Source organism: Narcine bancroftii, chromosome 3, assembly GCF_036971445.1.
Source record: "Narcine bancroftii isolate sNarBan1 chromosome 3, sNarBan1.hap1, whole genome shotgun sequence".
Classification (NCBI taxonomy): Eukaryota; Metazoa; Chordata; class Chondrichthyes; order Torpediniformes; family Narcinidae; genus Narcine; species Narcine bancroftii.
Window position 1 is genome coordinate 263976505 of NC_091471.1, and position 16673 is coordinate 263993177.

Here is a 16673-nt window from a genome sequence, read left to right on the forward strand (position 1 = left end):
GCCTCAAACCGTGCATCTTGGCGCCTCACAGTTTGGCGGGCAGCAACCTCCTTTGAAGAAGACCGCAGAGCCCACCTCACTGACAAAAGGCAAAGGAGGAAAAACCCAACACCCAACCCCAACCAACCAATTTTCCCCTGCAACCGCTGCAACCGTGTCTGCCTGTCCCGCATCGGACTTGTCAGCCACAAACGAGCCTGCAGCTGACGTGGACTTTTTACCCCCTCCATAAATATTCGTCCGCAAAGCCAAGCCAAAGAAAGAAAGAAGAATGTAATATACATGACATTCTTTAACTTTTGGCTTCCTTAAGGCAGACAGAGAATTGCCACTTTGTCCAGCAGCCTAAAGCTACAGCACCTGGTGTTCCTTGGCAGTCTCTCTTCCGTGTACTGATCAGTCCTGAACCTGCTTAGCTTCTGAGATGAGACAATCTCATGAGCTAAGGAGGGGGAGGGGTGGGAAGGATGGGAGGGAGGGAAAAGGAGAGCAGGTTAACAGAAACCAGAAAAGTCGATGTTAATGCCCCATCAAGCTGGAGGGTGCCCAGACGGACAATCGGTGTTGTTTCTCCAATTTGATGGGATGGTACGCGAGACCATGGCAGATATGTGAGTGGAATGCAAAACTGAAATGGTTCGCTACTGGGAGGAGCAAAGGTGCTCAGCGAAGTGATCACTCAGTCTGTACTCAGTCTCTCCAATGAGGAGAAGGCCACAAAGGAAGCACCAGATGCAGTAAATCAATCTTGCTTCACTTGAAAGACATGTTTGGAGCCCCGGACTATGGTGAGGGAGGAGGTATGGGTGCAAGAGGAAGGTGTCAAGGGGACGGTTGGTGGGGAGGGATGAGTGCACTGAGGGAGTCATGGAGGGAGTGTTCACTACGGAAGGCAGAGAGAGGAGAGGAAAATGTGTCTTGTAGTGGGATTCTGGTGTAAGTGCTGGAAATTCTGGATGAAAATATATTAAATGTGGAGGTTGATGGGGTACAAGGAATCCTTTGTTGCGTCTGGGATAGAGGGGCCATTACAGATGAGCGGAAAGAGGAGGAGATGCAGATAAGGGCTGAGTTGAAGGTGGTGGAGGGGAAGCCATGCAGACAGTTCAGAAGATCTGGACTGGGAGGCCTCATCTTGGGAACAGATGCGGTGGAGAAATTGAGAAAAAGGAATAGAATTCTTGCAAGGATGTGAGAAAGTGTAGTCGAGGTAGTTGTGGGAGTTGGTGGGTTGGTTGTGTATGTCGGTGGAAAGCTTGTCTCCTAAGATGGAGATGGAAAGATCCAGAAACGGCAGAGTATTATCTGAATTCCAAAATACTACACAGGTAAAGTGGTGAATTCACCTTGAATGTCTCCTTCAAAATGCTCACCTAAATCCACCAATAAAACAGCTAACATGCCATCTTCAGAACCAGAATTTATTGTTATGAACATATCACATTATTTGTTTTTTGACAGCATCAGTGTCTAAACATTTCTATAAACCACCTGACAAAATAAATAAAAAAGGTGCAAGAAAAAGACAAAGTAAGGCACAGGTAAAACGCGAAAGGGTGCGTAGAAACAATGCTGGACAAACTCATCAAACAGGGACAAAATGCCTGGACTGCGCTGTAATGTTCTATGTTCTAAGAAAGGATTATCATATGTGAAGCGTGACAGCTCTTGGCCTGCATTTGTTGTAATTTAGGAGAATGAGGAGGAGTCTCATTGAAACATTTTGAATGTTGAAAAGTTTGGAGAGAGACGATGTAGAAAGGTTGATTTCCATGGTGGAAGAGTCTAGGACAAGTGGACACAACTTCAGGATTGAAGGACATCTACTTAGAACAGAAACGCCCTAGAATTTCTTCAGCCAGAGGGTGGTAAATCTGGAATTTGTTGCCACACCCACGGGGATTGTGGAGACTAGTAATTGGGCGTATTTAAGGCAGAGATTGACAGGTTCTTGATTAACCAGGGGATCAAAGGTCAGTGTCACTGAGTGATTAAATGACGGTGCAGACTAGATGGGCTGAATAGCCTATTTTGCTCCATGTTTTACGGTCTATGCTTCAAAGGAGTTGTGCTAATTCATACCGGTCTTGAGTCTGTGGGTCTCACCCTTAACCGTCTATTAAAATAGGCCTGGAGACTGGATCTATTTTGCTTGCAGTTTATTTTTTGTCCAGGCTGCCAGACCATTTCGAGTCTGGGTAAGCTCTCTGTATCGGATCGGCCTAAATATAGAGCAGCAGGTTGGAGAGATGGCCTGCGAGGCAAAATGCCTTGGGGACACGGGGCCGGCCCCGGACACCGTGCTGGAAGTCGGCCAGCGGCTTTTCCACGTTAACCGGGGTGCGCTGTCGCGGACCAGCGACTATTTTCGGGCCATGTTCTCCGGAGGCACCCGGGAAAGGTCCGAGTCCCGCGTCGTGCTGCGAGGCCTGGATCCCGAGGTCTTCGAGCTGCTGTTGGCCTTCGCCCACCGGGGCCGGGTGCACATCGAGCGGCACAACGTGACGGCCCTGCTGGAAGCCGCCGACTACCTGCTCTTCGACCGGGTCAAGTTGTTGTGCTGCGCCTTCCTGCAGCGCCAGCTGCATGTCTCCAACTGCCTGGGCTTCTGGGCTTACTCGCGGCGCTTCGTGTGCCCGGGCCTGAGCGCGGCCGCCCGCGGCGTGGCCCTCACGCACCTGGCCGCCCTAGCCGACGACCAGGAGGAGTTCTTGCAGCTTCCCCGCGAGGCTCTGGCCGAGCTTCTGGCCAGCGACGACCTCTACGTGGGGAAGGAGGACGAGGTGTTCGAGGCCCTGGTGAAGTGGGCGAGCCACCAGCGCAGCAGGGAGGCGGCCCTGGGGCATTTGCTCGCCTTGGTCAGAGCCCCCTTCCTGACCCTGCCCTTCATCGACCTGCTCATCAGACGCTCCGAGCGCAGCAGCCGGGATGACACGTGCACCAGGCTCCTGATCAGGTTAAACCGCAGCCCTCCCCGCAACTGGACGGCGGCCTACCGCTTCCCCCAGAGGAGCAGGAGCTATGAGACCATGTTCATTCTTGGGGGCAGACACGAACGGGAGCAGCAAGAACTGTTCCAGTTCCACCCAAAAACCAACACGTGGCAAGCCTGCTCCCCTCTCCGCCGCAGGAACCTCACCCAGTACGCCGTAGCAGCAGTAGGTAACGCAACATGACTTGTATACAAAACACAGGTCAATCACACGACCTTTCTGCAGTTTGGGGCAGTCTACAATCAATCGAATGCAATGGTATTTATGTTTGTAGTTGTGCATAACACATCTTTTAGGGCCCTTCAACTTGGGGCAACCAGCAGACAGCTAAACATCAGTAGAAACACAAATGCTGGAGAAACTCAGCTGGTCAAACAGGACTTTCCGTAGCAAAGGTAAAGATCCATAACTAACAATTCGGGCTTGGGCCCTTCATCAAGGCGCGGTCTGCACAATGGTGTTACAGCGTTAGCCACCGGCATTTGAATCCCGCGTTGTCTGTAAGGAGGCTGTACGTTTCCCCCGTGACTGCATAGGTTTCCTCCCACCCTTCAAAATCTTCTGGGTGTAATTGGGTCTGTTACCGTGCTGTAAAATTTCTAAATTTTAATTTAAAAACGTTTGATCAAAACGTTTCAATCAAATAAAGTGTGATGATCAGCCACATATCTATCAGAAAAAGGTAACTATCTGATCAGAGAGTTGTATATCATAGAGACAAAGATCCAACTGGCCAAATGTGAATAAAGTAAAGGAGACAAAGTATCCTGACTAAGTAAATAATGAAAAGCCAAGAAGTTAAGATAGTTAAAAATTGAAAAAATCTGGATGCTGGAAATCTGAAGAAATATAATAGTTTCCATGTATCCCGTGAATAGCTCGGTCACAAAACAAGAGCGAGAACTGAAATTTTGCATGCAAGTTAGATTAAACACTCTTGTGATGCATATCACACTCTTAGTTTTTTCTAAAATCACATCATTTTTGTGCTGCACTAAAACCCAGATCTCCAATGTTTTTGTTGACCTTAGCACTATATAATTGGGGCTAAAAATAATGACTGGTAATGCTTTTGGGGAAAATGCATCTCCAGGATTGTTTTTTTACATTCGCTAAACATCAGATTTATTGTCTGAGTACATACATGACATCACATACTACTCTGAGATTCTTTTTCCATGGGAAAAGAATTGTGTTTCAAGCCCTTGTTAATTAATCCGGGCAAATCTAAGTGGACAGGGAAATGGAATCGCTTCAGCCGAAAACGTACAGGAGGGACGAAGACATTTTCCCCAAAAGCATTACCAGTCATTATTTTTAGCCCCAATTATATAGTGCTAAGGTCAACAAAAACATTGGAGATCTGGGTTTTAGTGCAGCACAAAAATGATGTGATTTTAGAAAAAACTAAGAGTGTGATATGCATCACAAGAGTGTTTAATCTAACTTGCATGCAAAATTTCAGTTCTCGCTCTTGTTTTGTGACCGAGCTATTCACGGGATACATGGAAACTATTATATTTCTTCAGATTTCCAGCATCCAGATTTTTTCAATTTTTAACTATCTTAACTTCTTGGCTTTTCATTATTTACTTAGTCAGGATACTTTGTCTCCTTTACTTTATTCACATTTGGCCAGTTGGATCTTTGTCTCTATGATATACAACTCTCTGATCAGATAGTTACCTTTTTCTGATAGATATGTGGCTGATCATCACACTTTATTTGATTGAAATATATATTTGTCCAAAATTTGAATGCTGTTTTATTTCCTCTAACTTACGCCCTATTATGCACAGCATATGGATATGATTCTAAGTGATATACAAAATCTATTTGAATATCTTTTAACTCTCACCCAGATGCAAGTTGAGGGAAGGATCTTGTGTGGGGACGTTGGGCACATACAAGGATAAATTCGAACTGGAACTAATTAAGTATATTTCTTGAGAAAATAGTGTAATTCCAACGAGGGTTGATATAGTTGTAATCTTAGATCTGGGGATGAGATAGTATGGTGATGAAGTTGCTAGATTCACATTCTAAACATTTTATTCAAAAATATGTTCAAATCACACTGTGTGATTGGGGAATTTAAATTCAAGAAATTAAATACACCTGGAACTGAGAGGTACTGATCTCAGTTATGGTAGCCATAAATCTACTGGATTGGTATGAAAACTGGTTCACTATTGTCCTCTACTTGGTCAATCTTGTTTGTGATTCCAGACCCACCCTTAGCTGCCTCATCAGTTCTGGAAAATTGAAAAGGACAATAAATGCTCAGAGATGTCCCATTACATGACTGAATTTATACGTGTCCCAGCTTCATCCATGATATTCTCTGGGTATATCCTGAATAGGCAGTCGTAGCACAGTTGTATTCAGAGTGGCTCTGGGAGTCCACACTTAAATTCCAAAGTCTAAAAAAATTTCAGGTTAAATGCAGGTAAGGAACCCATCTGCTGATTCACACTTCATTCTACCTCAGATGATGAAAAGTACTTTTCTGTGTTGAACAGTACTTGATAAGAGCCCAGAATATCTAGGGCAATGAAAGTACTCCAATTATGATGAGACTAGTGAAATCCAGAAGTTTATAACTGCCATACTGGATCTCCAACTGTTAGAAAATGAGCCAATACAAGGGATTTTAAAAAAATGACATGACTCTGTCCTCCCCAATATTCTTGTTACAAATGTGGATGTATATGGCAATGTTGCACAGTCCTGGTAAGACAAAAATCAGACTTTATATTGGGTAACATTGAGAAAATAATCCACGGGACCATAAGAGTGGCAGAGAGAATCACTGGAGTCTCCCCCCAACCCCGGGATCAAGAGGGCACGCAAAATTATTGAGGACCCCTTCGACCCTGCACACAGCATCTTTCAGCTGCTCCTGTTGGGAAGAGATACAGGAAGAGATACAGGAAGAGATACAGGAGGATCAGAGCCAGCACCACGGGCAGTGAGAACAGTGAACAACCAAAGGAACTGCTCACATTAACCATCTGAGACTCTCACATTTACAAAACAAAATCTGCTAACAAATACTTGCCCTGCATATGTACCTATGTCTGTATGTGTGTTATGTCTGGTTATGTGTCTGTGTTTTGTACTGAAGACCGGAGAACACTGTTTTGTAGCATTGCAATCAGATGACAATAAACTTGACTTGTTATTTACTATGTTGTGTAGCATTACCATTGTGCTAAATGGAATAATGTCAGAATATACCAGGCAGCGTTAAACTGGGTTTCCAGGAGACTTGTGGCCCACCAGCAACTGAATTATATCTCACTACAACCCATAACTTCTTAGCCTTGGATATTCATCCATCGTTCTATCATTACCATTAAACTAGGGTTCGTCTTGCTTCACTGGAGATTGAAAAAGACATGGTGGGAACAATACCTAATCAACCTAAAAATGTCACCTTGATGAAGGGCTAAAGCCCAAAATGTTGGTTATGTATCCTTATCTTTGCTATATAAAGTACATTGTTTGACCTGCTGAGTTTCTCCAGCATGGTGTTCAACCACAGTGTCTGCAGACTTTCGTGTTTAAACCTAAAATTGTTTTGTGAGGTTAATGTAAAAGATCTGGTCGTACCACTTTAAGTGAAGCAGCGGAGTGGGATGTTATCTCCAGGACTGATACAAGATCAAGACCGTCCACAGAAGCTTCCTGACCTGCTGCGTTCCTCTCGCAATGTTGTTTTAAATGGTTTCCGGCATCTGCAGCCTCTTGTCCTTCCAGTTCATTGGTCCACTGTGTAGTCTCTTGGAAGAAAGTTTTCCTCTTCTCTTTGATGGGAGATCTCACTGCTCGCCCTCTGTTTCCGAGTTCTGATCCAGAGTCTTGACTCGGAATCGTGGACAAGCAATTCCCTCTACAGTTGCTGCACGATCCACTGAGTTCCTCCAGCAGCTCTGTTTTGCTCCATATTCTAGTCTCTTGTCCCTCCGCCTGACATAATTCTGATTTAACTCATGAATAAAAACAGATATTGGCCCTTTCTAGCTACTTCTGGGAGATTCACCACCTTGAGTGCATGGACTCTGCTAATAAATTTCCCCATTCTGTAATTAAGCCGTCCCCTGTATGTTTCTGCAACAGGGCACTACATCTTTGTAACTGGAGGATACTTTCGAGATGAGGTGGTTTGGTATTGCGTGGACTGGGTGCTGATTTACAACGACTGGGATAACAGCTGGATGGAAGGGCCTTCCATGAAGCAGTCTCGCAACTGGCACTGTGCAGTCGGTGCCGGGGAGTACCTGTACGCGCTGGGAGGCAGCACTGACGAGGCTGTGATTGCTGATGTGGAGCGGCTGCAGGTGGCGGGCACCCAGTGGGAGGGCAGGCACCGCATGGTGCAGCCCGTGGAGAGAGCAGCAGTGGCCAGCGATGGTGTCAGGATCTACGTCCTGTGCGGACTGGATGAGAATGGTGATGTTTACAGCGGCGTTCAGCGGCTACATGTTGGCACAGATGTCTGGGACGTGATCTCCTTCTCGCCACTTCCCCGGTACGTCCTTTTGTTCCGTTACGCCTCCACGATGTTGGAGAAGCTCAGCAGGTCAAACAAATCAATATTTCGGGCTTGAGCCCTTCTTATCTTGACGAAAGGTTAAGCCCGAAACATTGGTTATACTTATTTATCTTTGCTATACAAAGTACACTGTTTGACCTGCTGAGTTTCACCAGCGTTGTGTTTTTACTTCAACCACTGCAGACCTTCGTGTTTTACTCCTTACCAACACGGTTTCCCTGGAAACATTTAATCACTCCCCCCTCTCTCCCCAAGAACGTTTTGTTCCTCCTCATCTCCCTTGAATTCACTCCCTTTCTTTTTTCTGCACCTGTGGTTATTTTAACATTTGTTACATTTGTAATGTGATCAACCGCTCATTGCACCCAGGTGGCTTGGGAGAGGCAAGTGCTCCCTAGTGAGAAATGTTAACTTCTTTTGTTTCCGAAGTGCTGAACATTTTCAGCAAACGTCATTTCTATTTAAGATTTCTGACGGTATTGGTGCTGAATTCCCTGCCAGCTTTGGGCGCTCATTTTGCCTCGTTCACCTTCATTGTTTCCCGTTTCTCGAGTTTCACAGAAACATGCGTCGCAGCAGGAGGAGGTAAGTGCTCGGCAGGAATCAGCTAACCATCCCCTTTTTCAGCTACATTACTGACCCGGCAATCCTCTCCCACCTTGGCTGCAATCCATGCGTGCCACATCCTTACTTGTTCGATCGCAATACCAGTTCCCTCGTCTGCCTGCTGCCCTGGTCTGCACTTCCATTTATCCTTTGCCACTGCACCGTATCTGACGTTTTAACTAAAAACATTATTCTTTTTCATATTTCAATAATGGCAGGCTCAGCAATTCCTCTATTGCAATGGTTCTCAACCGTTTTCTTTCCACCCACATACTTAAGGAATCCTTTACTGATCACAGAGCACCTACGACATAGGGAATACTTAAAGTGGTATGTGAGTGGAAAGAAAACGGTTGAGAACCACTGCTCTATAGTTTTATACTAATAACTTTCCAGATGCTTTCTATACTCAGAGTCCTCCAATCAATCTCTTTTCCCCGTTCAGCTTGTACATCATGCGTGATTATGTCCCCCTTCAAGTAACTTTGGCTCCGCAGAGTGCTTCCTCCATCACCACTCACTCTGCGTCAGCTCCTTTGAACAATAAAGCCTATCTGTAGAATCCCCCTGACCACTTAAACCCCTCACCCTCCGATCTTTTCATTGGAATCTGCTAATATGACATATGCGCATCGTTTCCCTCGCCCGTTCTAATACACCCTCCTATTTTGAGTATCTACTATCTCCTTCTCCCTCCGAAAGGGTGCTCTGGGTCACGGGGAGTTTCTGGCTATGGTTGCTTTGTTCCTGAAACATCTTTGAACCACTCATATGTGACTGAATCAGTCACATGCCCTGATTCGATTTCTTCCCCCCCCCCCCCCCCTACACCCTCCATACACCCATTCACCAATGAGTTTCCACTCCACTCCACCCTCACTTTCACCTTCTTCTTCTCTGGCGCGCTGCCAACAAATATTCGCTATGATTTCAAGAATTAATTACTCTTCCCACACGCTCCCACTCCATTTGGGACGCAGCAAGTGATGTTACCCACTCCATGAACGCGTTGACAGCATCGCTACTATCTCTGGTTTCCCTGCTTTGTGCCATGTCTCCGCCCTACAGTGGACGTTTTTGCAGTGAGCCCCCATCCTATTCCTTTCCCCGAGCACCTCTGCCACATCTGTAACATTTCCTAGTTCTGCTGAAGGGCGCCGCTTTGAAACAGCTGATCTCTCGAGCGTTTTCGTGTCTATGTTTTAACGCAGTTCGTTTCAAGTTATCCTAAAGTCGATCCTCTTTAAAGTTAGCTTTGTGTGTGATAGTGTAAACAGCGTATATGGAGGCTGAGTTATAATGGCACCATCATTAACACTGGCATTTTCTTGACCCGTTGAAGGTACGATCTCTGTGCAACCTTCCTGAATGGTGCGGTTTATGTGGTGGGAGGCCAACCATTTCGTCTTGACATTGACACTGACGAGTGGTCACCAGTGGACGAGGAATGCTTAAACCAGAAGTTCTTCAGTGGCTGCACTATTGTGAACGGAAAGACATTCATTGTGGGGGAGAGGAGAGGGAACACGTCGATCCCTAATATGATTCTTTTCGATCCCTACACTGACACCTGCCAGGTGGTTGACACGGCCGTGCCCTGCCCACTGCCGTTACGCGGCTGCGTGTCCATCGCAAAGTTCAGCACCACGCCTGGAGTCTGAAGGGGACGTTTGTATTTCAACTCGTAGATTACTGACAGTGTGATCGAGAATGGGGCAATCACAGCGCCGGCATTCCCCAGGCATCTATTATGATGGGCAGCGCAGTCCAGCAGAATCCTGTTACAGTTTTACAATTTTCTGTCAACCAGCTCGTGAGATCGACCTAATAATCCAGGTAGAAATTATTAACTGTACGATTGTTTCTTAAAGGCTATTCCTTCCACAGCTCCTTCAGTAAACTACCTTGCCCTTACTCTCTCAACCTCTGCATTCTCATTACCCTGTTGAAGATATGCTCATTCCATTTCATCAAAACCTTCAGTTGTTGTCCACTGTCTCTCCCTAATGGTCTTAGATTGGCAATTGACCACCTTATGTCTCCAAAGTACAAATTGCCCCATGGCCAAATTCCTCCCTAGCACTGTGATAGCTTCATGCTCCCAAAGTCTTCCCCAGATCTCTATACCTTTAACTTCAGTCTCTTGCTTGCCTCCTCCTGTCCAACACCACTCTGGATTTATACTTCTTAACCCTGGTCTTCTGGAAATACCTTAATGAGGATCTTGGAAACTAGTTTAAAAAGTGGATTACACTAAGCATCTGTCTTGAAACCAATGTTGTTTCTCTGGCAAATCCACAGAACACTGGGCATTGCTGAGAAAGTCAGAACCATATTTGAATCAAGTAGGACGGATGTGGTTTATTCTTACACAAGATTTTACTAGGCAGGTAAATACATTTCTGGAGGAACTTAGCAGGTCATGCAGCATCAGTGGAAGAAAAATAGAACATGGGGACCTACAGCACAGGCCCTTCAGCCCACAGAGGTGTGCCCACCCTACAACCTACTCTTACATCTGCCTAGAATTTCCTAAAATAACCCTCCATTTTATCACTTCCACTGTACCTATCTAATAGTCTCTTAAAAGATCCTATTGTACCTGTCTCCACCACCATGGAGAGCAATGCTTTCCATGCACCCATCACCCTCTGAGAAAAGTTTACTTCTTACATCCTCCCTCTCCTGCACTTACTCCCAAGCACCTTAAAACTATGCCCCTCAGCCATTTCAGCCCAGCAAAAAAAGCCTATGGCCATCCTCTCATCACACTGGACAACGAGGATTTTGCTTCCTGAACACTTGGGTGTATTTTATGGATTTTGATCTGCTTATCATGAAAATCACCTTTAGAAATTTTCTATCATATACCAAAATACATCCAGCTGATCGACAACATCCTTCAAACCAACAAAACCACAAAGTGCAACAGGACTTTGAAAATTAATTTTCTGCATTTGCACTTGGACATCTTCCCTACTGATCTTGGTGCTGTCAGTGACGAACACAGTGAAAAGTTTCACCAGGACATTGCAACCATGGAAAAAGCGATATCATGGCAATTGGAATCCATCAGTGCTGGCCAACTATTGTTGGATACTGACATAAGAAGCATCAGATGCTGAGTACAAATGAAAATTAGCAGCAAAACAGTTTTAGTCAGTTGAAATAATGCAATTTATGAGCATTATTATGCAACTAAATTAACTTTTAGTATGTTTAATGTTTCTCCAACTTCCTACACGATACAACAAATATGAAATTATATTTGTGTTCAATTTGAAGTTATCTAATCCCCAATTTTTGTTTCCAGGAAGCAGTCCTTTTGAAAACAATTGTTGTCCAGCGTCATCTTTTACACCTCTATCAGGACACCCTTCATCCTCCTTCACACCAAGGAGAAAGCACCAAATTTCCTCAACCTATGCTCATGAGGCACGCTCTCTAGTCCAGACAGCATCCTTGTAAATTTCCTCTGCTCCCTCTCTGTAGCATCCACATTTTTCCTGTAGTGAGATGGCCAGAACTAAACATAACATTCCACTCTGAATCTAAATAATGGTTGATGTTTTGAACTCAAGGCTGATAAAAGATTTCAGCTCAAGACATCATCAACCATTCTTTTTCTTCCACTGATGCTGCTTGGCTTGCTGAGTTCCTCCAGCAGAACGTATTTAGCTTCGGATACCATCAGCTGCAGTCTCTCTCCCATGAGCCTACAGTTCTAACTCAGCAGTCTTGGTTTTAGTATACATCACTTGTGCTTTAGTACTGTGGGTTCTAAGGTGGCTGAAGTGGAACAGCAGACTACATGGGTTGTGCAAGTGGTGGGTTACTTGATGTATTTTATAAATAGTGGAAGGAATGCACAGCACAAGTACCCAGATGCCATACTTAATCATATTTAATTGTCTCCTCCAATGCTTGTCCAGTTTCATTAGTCCCAGTCCAGGAACTTCCTGAGTGCTAGTGGTCAACAAGGCAACAGGGACTGTACATACATTTATAGCACTAAGACTGCAAGCTCTACCCTTTATGCTAACATCTTATTAAAGCCTACCATTAATTTCCAAAACAATCTGTAGAGTATCAGTAAAATGAATGTTTATTTTAAAAGCAATATTGAAACCAAAGACATCCATTATTAAGTGAACTTTATAGTGAGATATTTGATTTGTCATATCAGCGATGCCCAAAATTTTAATCAGGTAATTTTGTGCAGACAGCGCGAGAAGAGAAAATTGAGAATATTAACAATGGGTTTCAACTGATGCTGTGTTGTTGTTCCAGATTTGGAAATGGAATCTGTAGAATGGGAGGCGTGAGAGATCTTAGCATCCGTCCATTCAGGAGGGCACACTGACATATTTGGAAACACTGAACCCTTTCCATAGTTATTTTAAGTGAGACATTTGCTCCATTACATCATTTTTTCTGCACCTGCATAGATCCAAATACCTCAATATGTTCTTCCCAATGTGGGGATTGAAAACTGAATGAATGTGATGCGTTTGAAAATTTTCTTTAAAATTGAAATATTGTTTAGCTCAGACTTGGGAAATATTGTTTCAGTAATCCAAATCTAATGCTATTACTTCAGAACAGAAAACACCACCATTAGTGCCCAGTGATAGAAAGCTCAAAGTCAAAATCAAAGATCCTCAACTGTGGTTGGCATTAATTTTTGGGGATTGTGCACAACAGCTGAGCTCATGCTTCACTTCTAGGTTTAGAGGACTCTCACACCCACTCAGTATCTCATTCTGCCTCTTAAATCTTTTAGCTGGTGCTTTATGGTCTGCCCTCCAACCCACTTCAGAAACTGGAGAATGATTCAAGATGAAAATTTACTACATTAGGAAAGGAAGTACTGATAGGGTTGATTTTTTTGTATAGGATGATAAACAGCACCATGTTCCCTCTTGTATGCAAAATAAAAATGGATGCTTTTTCCTACTGTATAGATTACCTCAGTTTGTAGTCTTTGCCATGTATAAAATTGGTTGATAGATTTGCTTACAAGGCAACTACTACACTTTTAGTACCTTGGCCATAAAAGATCATGCCCATCAAAATGCCAGTGCCAGTTCTTCCATCATATGGAATGTAAACTCTAATCCCAAAAATGTCATTTCCAAATATCAAGCTTCAGTCAATACATAATGAATAGTAAACTAATTGCCATGTGTAGATTAAAGATACAATCCAGCCCATTAACGCATAACTGCTGAGCAGAGTAAATAGTTCTTAACCTCTAGAAACAAATTCAAAGCCAGAGTCAAAGAATGAAAAAGAATTAATTTATTCAAAACAAAAACCTTAATTACACTTTAATTTAAATGGAGCAAAATCAGGCACCCAGTATGTTAGTTTGGATCCTTAATCAAAGATGTGCATTCACAGACAGACACATGTACACTTGGATCAGACAACTAAGACTGTCATCCGTACAACAAAGTCAATCAGTCTCAATATGTCCAAAGGTGTATTAGCAACTTAAATAATTCAATGGACTTTCACATTTTACGTTTGAGTTTCTATGCAAAATAAACTGCCACGTAAAGCATTTTTTTCTCTTTCAGAGCATACTCAAGAATTTGATAAAACTTGGTCATAAAGTCAACATTGCTTGTATGCTTTACGCCTATCGACTCCTCAGAGTATTTAATCATACACAAACAGCTGGTAACTACAAGATATTTTTCATCCAAAATTCTCAGATTATATAAAAAATTTAACATAAGAATTCTGGTATTAATCCATTTTTTCCTCCTGGAAGCCTCGTGCAACTGCATCTTTTGAAAACAGGAGCAATTAGTTGCTGCCCTGATACCTAAGGTATCACTGCAGATTTAAACAGCAAAACCCATAAATCTGGATTCCAACAATAACTATTTGGGTTAAAGTTTATGGAAAAATTAAACATTGCTAACAATGTCGTCATTGTACCCAGGTAACCTGGATGAGGAAAGTGCTCCCTAGTGAGAAAATAATGTTACAAAATAGTAACAAACCAATTCCAAGTAGAAAAATGGAGTAGACATGGAGCCTGAAGAATTAAAACATTTGATGTGCATCCCTTTTCATTTCAAATGTTGTATTTTAAAGCTCACCCACGTGAGAAAATAAATGGAAGGTCTTGGATCATTCTATACAGGAGTTGATTTATAGTAAACACGATAAAAGTTGCATTAATTCAGACATTAACCTTAAATCCAGTTTGACACTGTCTCTGCAATACTTCCATTATTTGTAATCTGTTGACGACCAAACATAACCACATCCCAAAAAACACAATTCTGCCTCTAAATAAAAACATCAAAATGTAACATTTAATATTACAAACTATTAAGCACTAACACAAAATGCAGTTTGGATTGGGATTTGATGTTCCATACATCAACAATGCAGGCTTGTGGCTCACGTTACTTTGGGCTTCAAGGAGGAATCAACTCCAAACGACCATGGACATCAACTACTATTCACCATAGATTAGAAAACTGATGACAAAACAAGAGCAGAGAAAACTAGACCATTCTATAAGTAGTTCCAAACCCCTGTGTGTTTTGTTTAAAGTCATGCTGCACTTCAATATCAAAAGTCAACAACTACCCAAATCCAGTTTTGAAGTATTCAACAGGATGGAAATGATGGGCAAAACAATAATATTCTGTATTTAACAATCCACCCCATATCCTCATCAAGACACTTGAAATGAAAGATGAAGGACTTGACCAAGAATCCCAAGAGTTGCAGATCCATTGGCATTTGTCATTTCTGGGGTTGTGAGTCAGTGTAGATTCCTTAATGGGAGAAATTTTAGAGCAAGTGTTTGATGGTATCATTGATAAAAGAACAGATTTTTTTTGTAATATAGGCAGCACTAAACCCATTCTTTGTTGCATATTCGCTAGCTACCTGGCTTTGGGCAATCTGTTCCTTTCATTCAATTTGTTTTTCATCCCATTTGTTATTTTATTTAGTACACCATTGTGATTGTCAGATGATATAGACTTTGATTCCATCCTTTCATCTTCTTCAGTCCCATCACTTTCATCAACATCACTCCTTTCATCCTTTTCAACCTGCAGAAGGCCAAAAGAGGATTATTATTTGCAGCAACAATAACTCCAGTCATTTCAGCTATTTAGGTTACCCTCCCTCCCTCTCAACTTTTCTAAGCATCAATATCATTGAAAACTGAAAGATTAACAATCTGTAAATTTTCTAGTCATAGACCTGGAGAGAAATAGAACTCCAAAATGTAGAGATAACCAACTGGATCTTGGGAGTCTCAAAGACAAGATCACCAATTTCTTAGAAGAATACAAGTCCCTTCTCAGGAACAATATTGTTTTTTGGAGTTCTACATATTGACTGAAACTAATTTTAAAGAGTGAAATGATGATCAGGGATCTCAAGTGAACAATGTTTTAGGTATCAATTCACAAATTCCTTTAATTATATCATGCTGTAAAGAAAGGGATTATTTAGATGTAAAATTCAGACCAGAAAGTGATAAAGTGGGCAATTTATGATCAATAAATGGCACACATTTGCTATTTCTTGATAATCCATTCATTAATTTCACTCAAGGTTGCAATATGAAAATGGTGCACCAAAGATTTGATCTGAAATTGGATGTTATTTATGAAGAAATTAAGATCTCTTTATCGTAGCCAGGGGGGGGGGGGGGAAGATAATCTGCATCAAATATACAGAGTGCAAAAATACCCTTTTTAAACATTTTTTCAGCTTACTATATTTAGAATTAGTGATCCATCCTCATGATCAAGATTTGAGGTTAACAGATTCTAGCTTCATTTGTAGTTACCTTCATAATTCTCATCTGGTTAATGAAACAACAGTGAACTCATAACATTCAACAAGGGGTATAATTTTTTTAAAAATTAAGCTGTTTACTGAATCACCTTAGACAATAGTTTTTCCAAACTTATGGCTTGAGGAGAAAGCTCAAGAATCAAAACTGACCTGGGTCACATACATGTCATTTTCAGCATGTCTGCCTCTTCTGAAATGCAAGTTCTTACCTTCCCAACAAACACAAACTTGACTGCCATTCTTAAGATGAGATAGGCCCAAAATATATGCAAAACCTGCAGAACCATTAGGAGAAGGTTGAAAAAATAGTAACCAAAGAAGGGCTGAAAAATCTCCATTGAGTAGTAGAATGTGGTGTAAATTACCCTGCAAACAAAAAAAATGTCAAATCGTGCAAATAGAAGGGAGCAAGCAAGCAAAAAGCAGGAAGATATTGTCCATCAAAATTCCAAGGATTCACAATTCTCCAATCTATAATTTATGTCTTGTTATACAGTATCATTCATCTCATTTCAATAATGAGATGTTTCTAGTGACAAAGCCAAGGTGATGTCAAGGGAATGGTGGTGTGAGCAAAAATTATTTCAAAAGGGCTTATGCATAATTTCTGCACCACAACTTATGGCTTGAGGATTGGATGATCTAGGACTTATTTGGTTAATGTTGCGGTTTCT

The 16673-nt window shown here is 42.4% G+C and overlaps 2 protein-coding genes across 5 annotated transcripts in view; one reads left to right on the forward strand and one right to left on the reverse strand.

The window, feature by feature from the left end:
* The first annotated feature begins 2129 nt into the window (after nt 1-2129).
* Nucleotides 2130-13734, forward strand: LOC138758678 (kelch-like protein 23). The gene is made up of 3 exons (XM_069927971.1): nt 2130-3162; nt 7116-7527; nt 9500-13734. Exons 1-3 carry the CDS (start codon nt 2250-2252, stop codon nt 9816-9818), a joined length of 1644 nt encoding a protein of 547 aa, XP_069784072.1. The 5' UTR covers nt 2130-2249; the 3' UTR covers nt 9819-13734.
* Nucleotides 13444-16673, reverse strand: part of cers4a (ceramide synthase 4a) — a 49300-nt gene continuing 46070 nt past the window's right edge. For 3 of the 4 annotated variants that reach the window (XM_069927964.1, XM_069927965.1, XM_069927963.1), the window contains exons 10-11: nt 16209-16365; nt 13444-15242 (exon numbers count right to left, since the gene is read on the reverse strand). In XM_069927964.1, coding sequence (XP_069784065.1) covers nt 15072-15242; nt 16209-16365 — 328 coding nt within the window. In that variant the 3' untranslated portion in view covers nt 13444-15071. The remainder of the gene's footprint in view (nt 15243-16208; nt 16366-16673) is intronic. The other variant, XM_069927967.1, reaches the window with a different exon arrangement.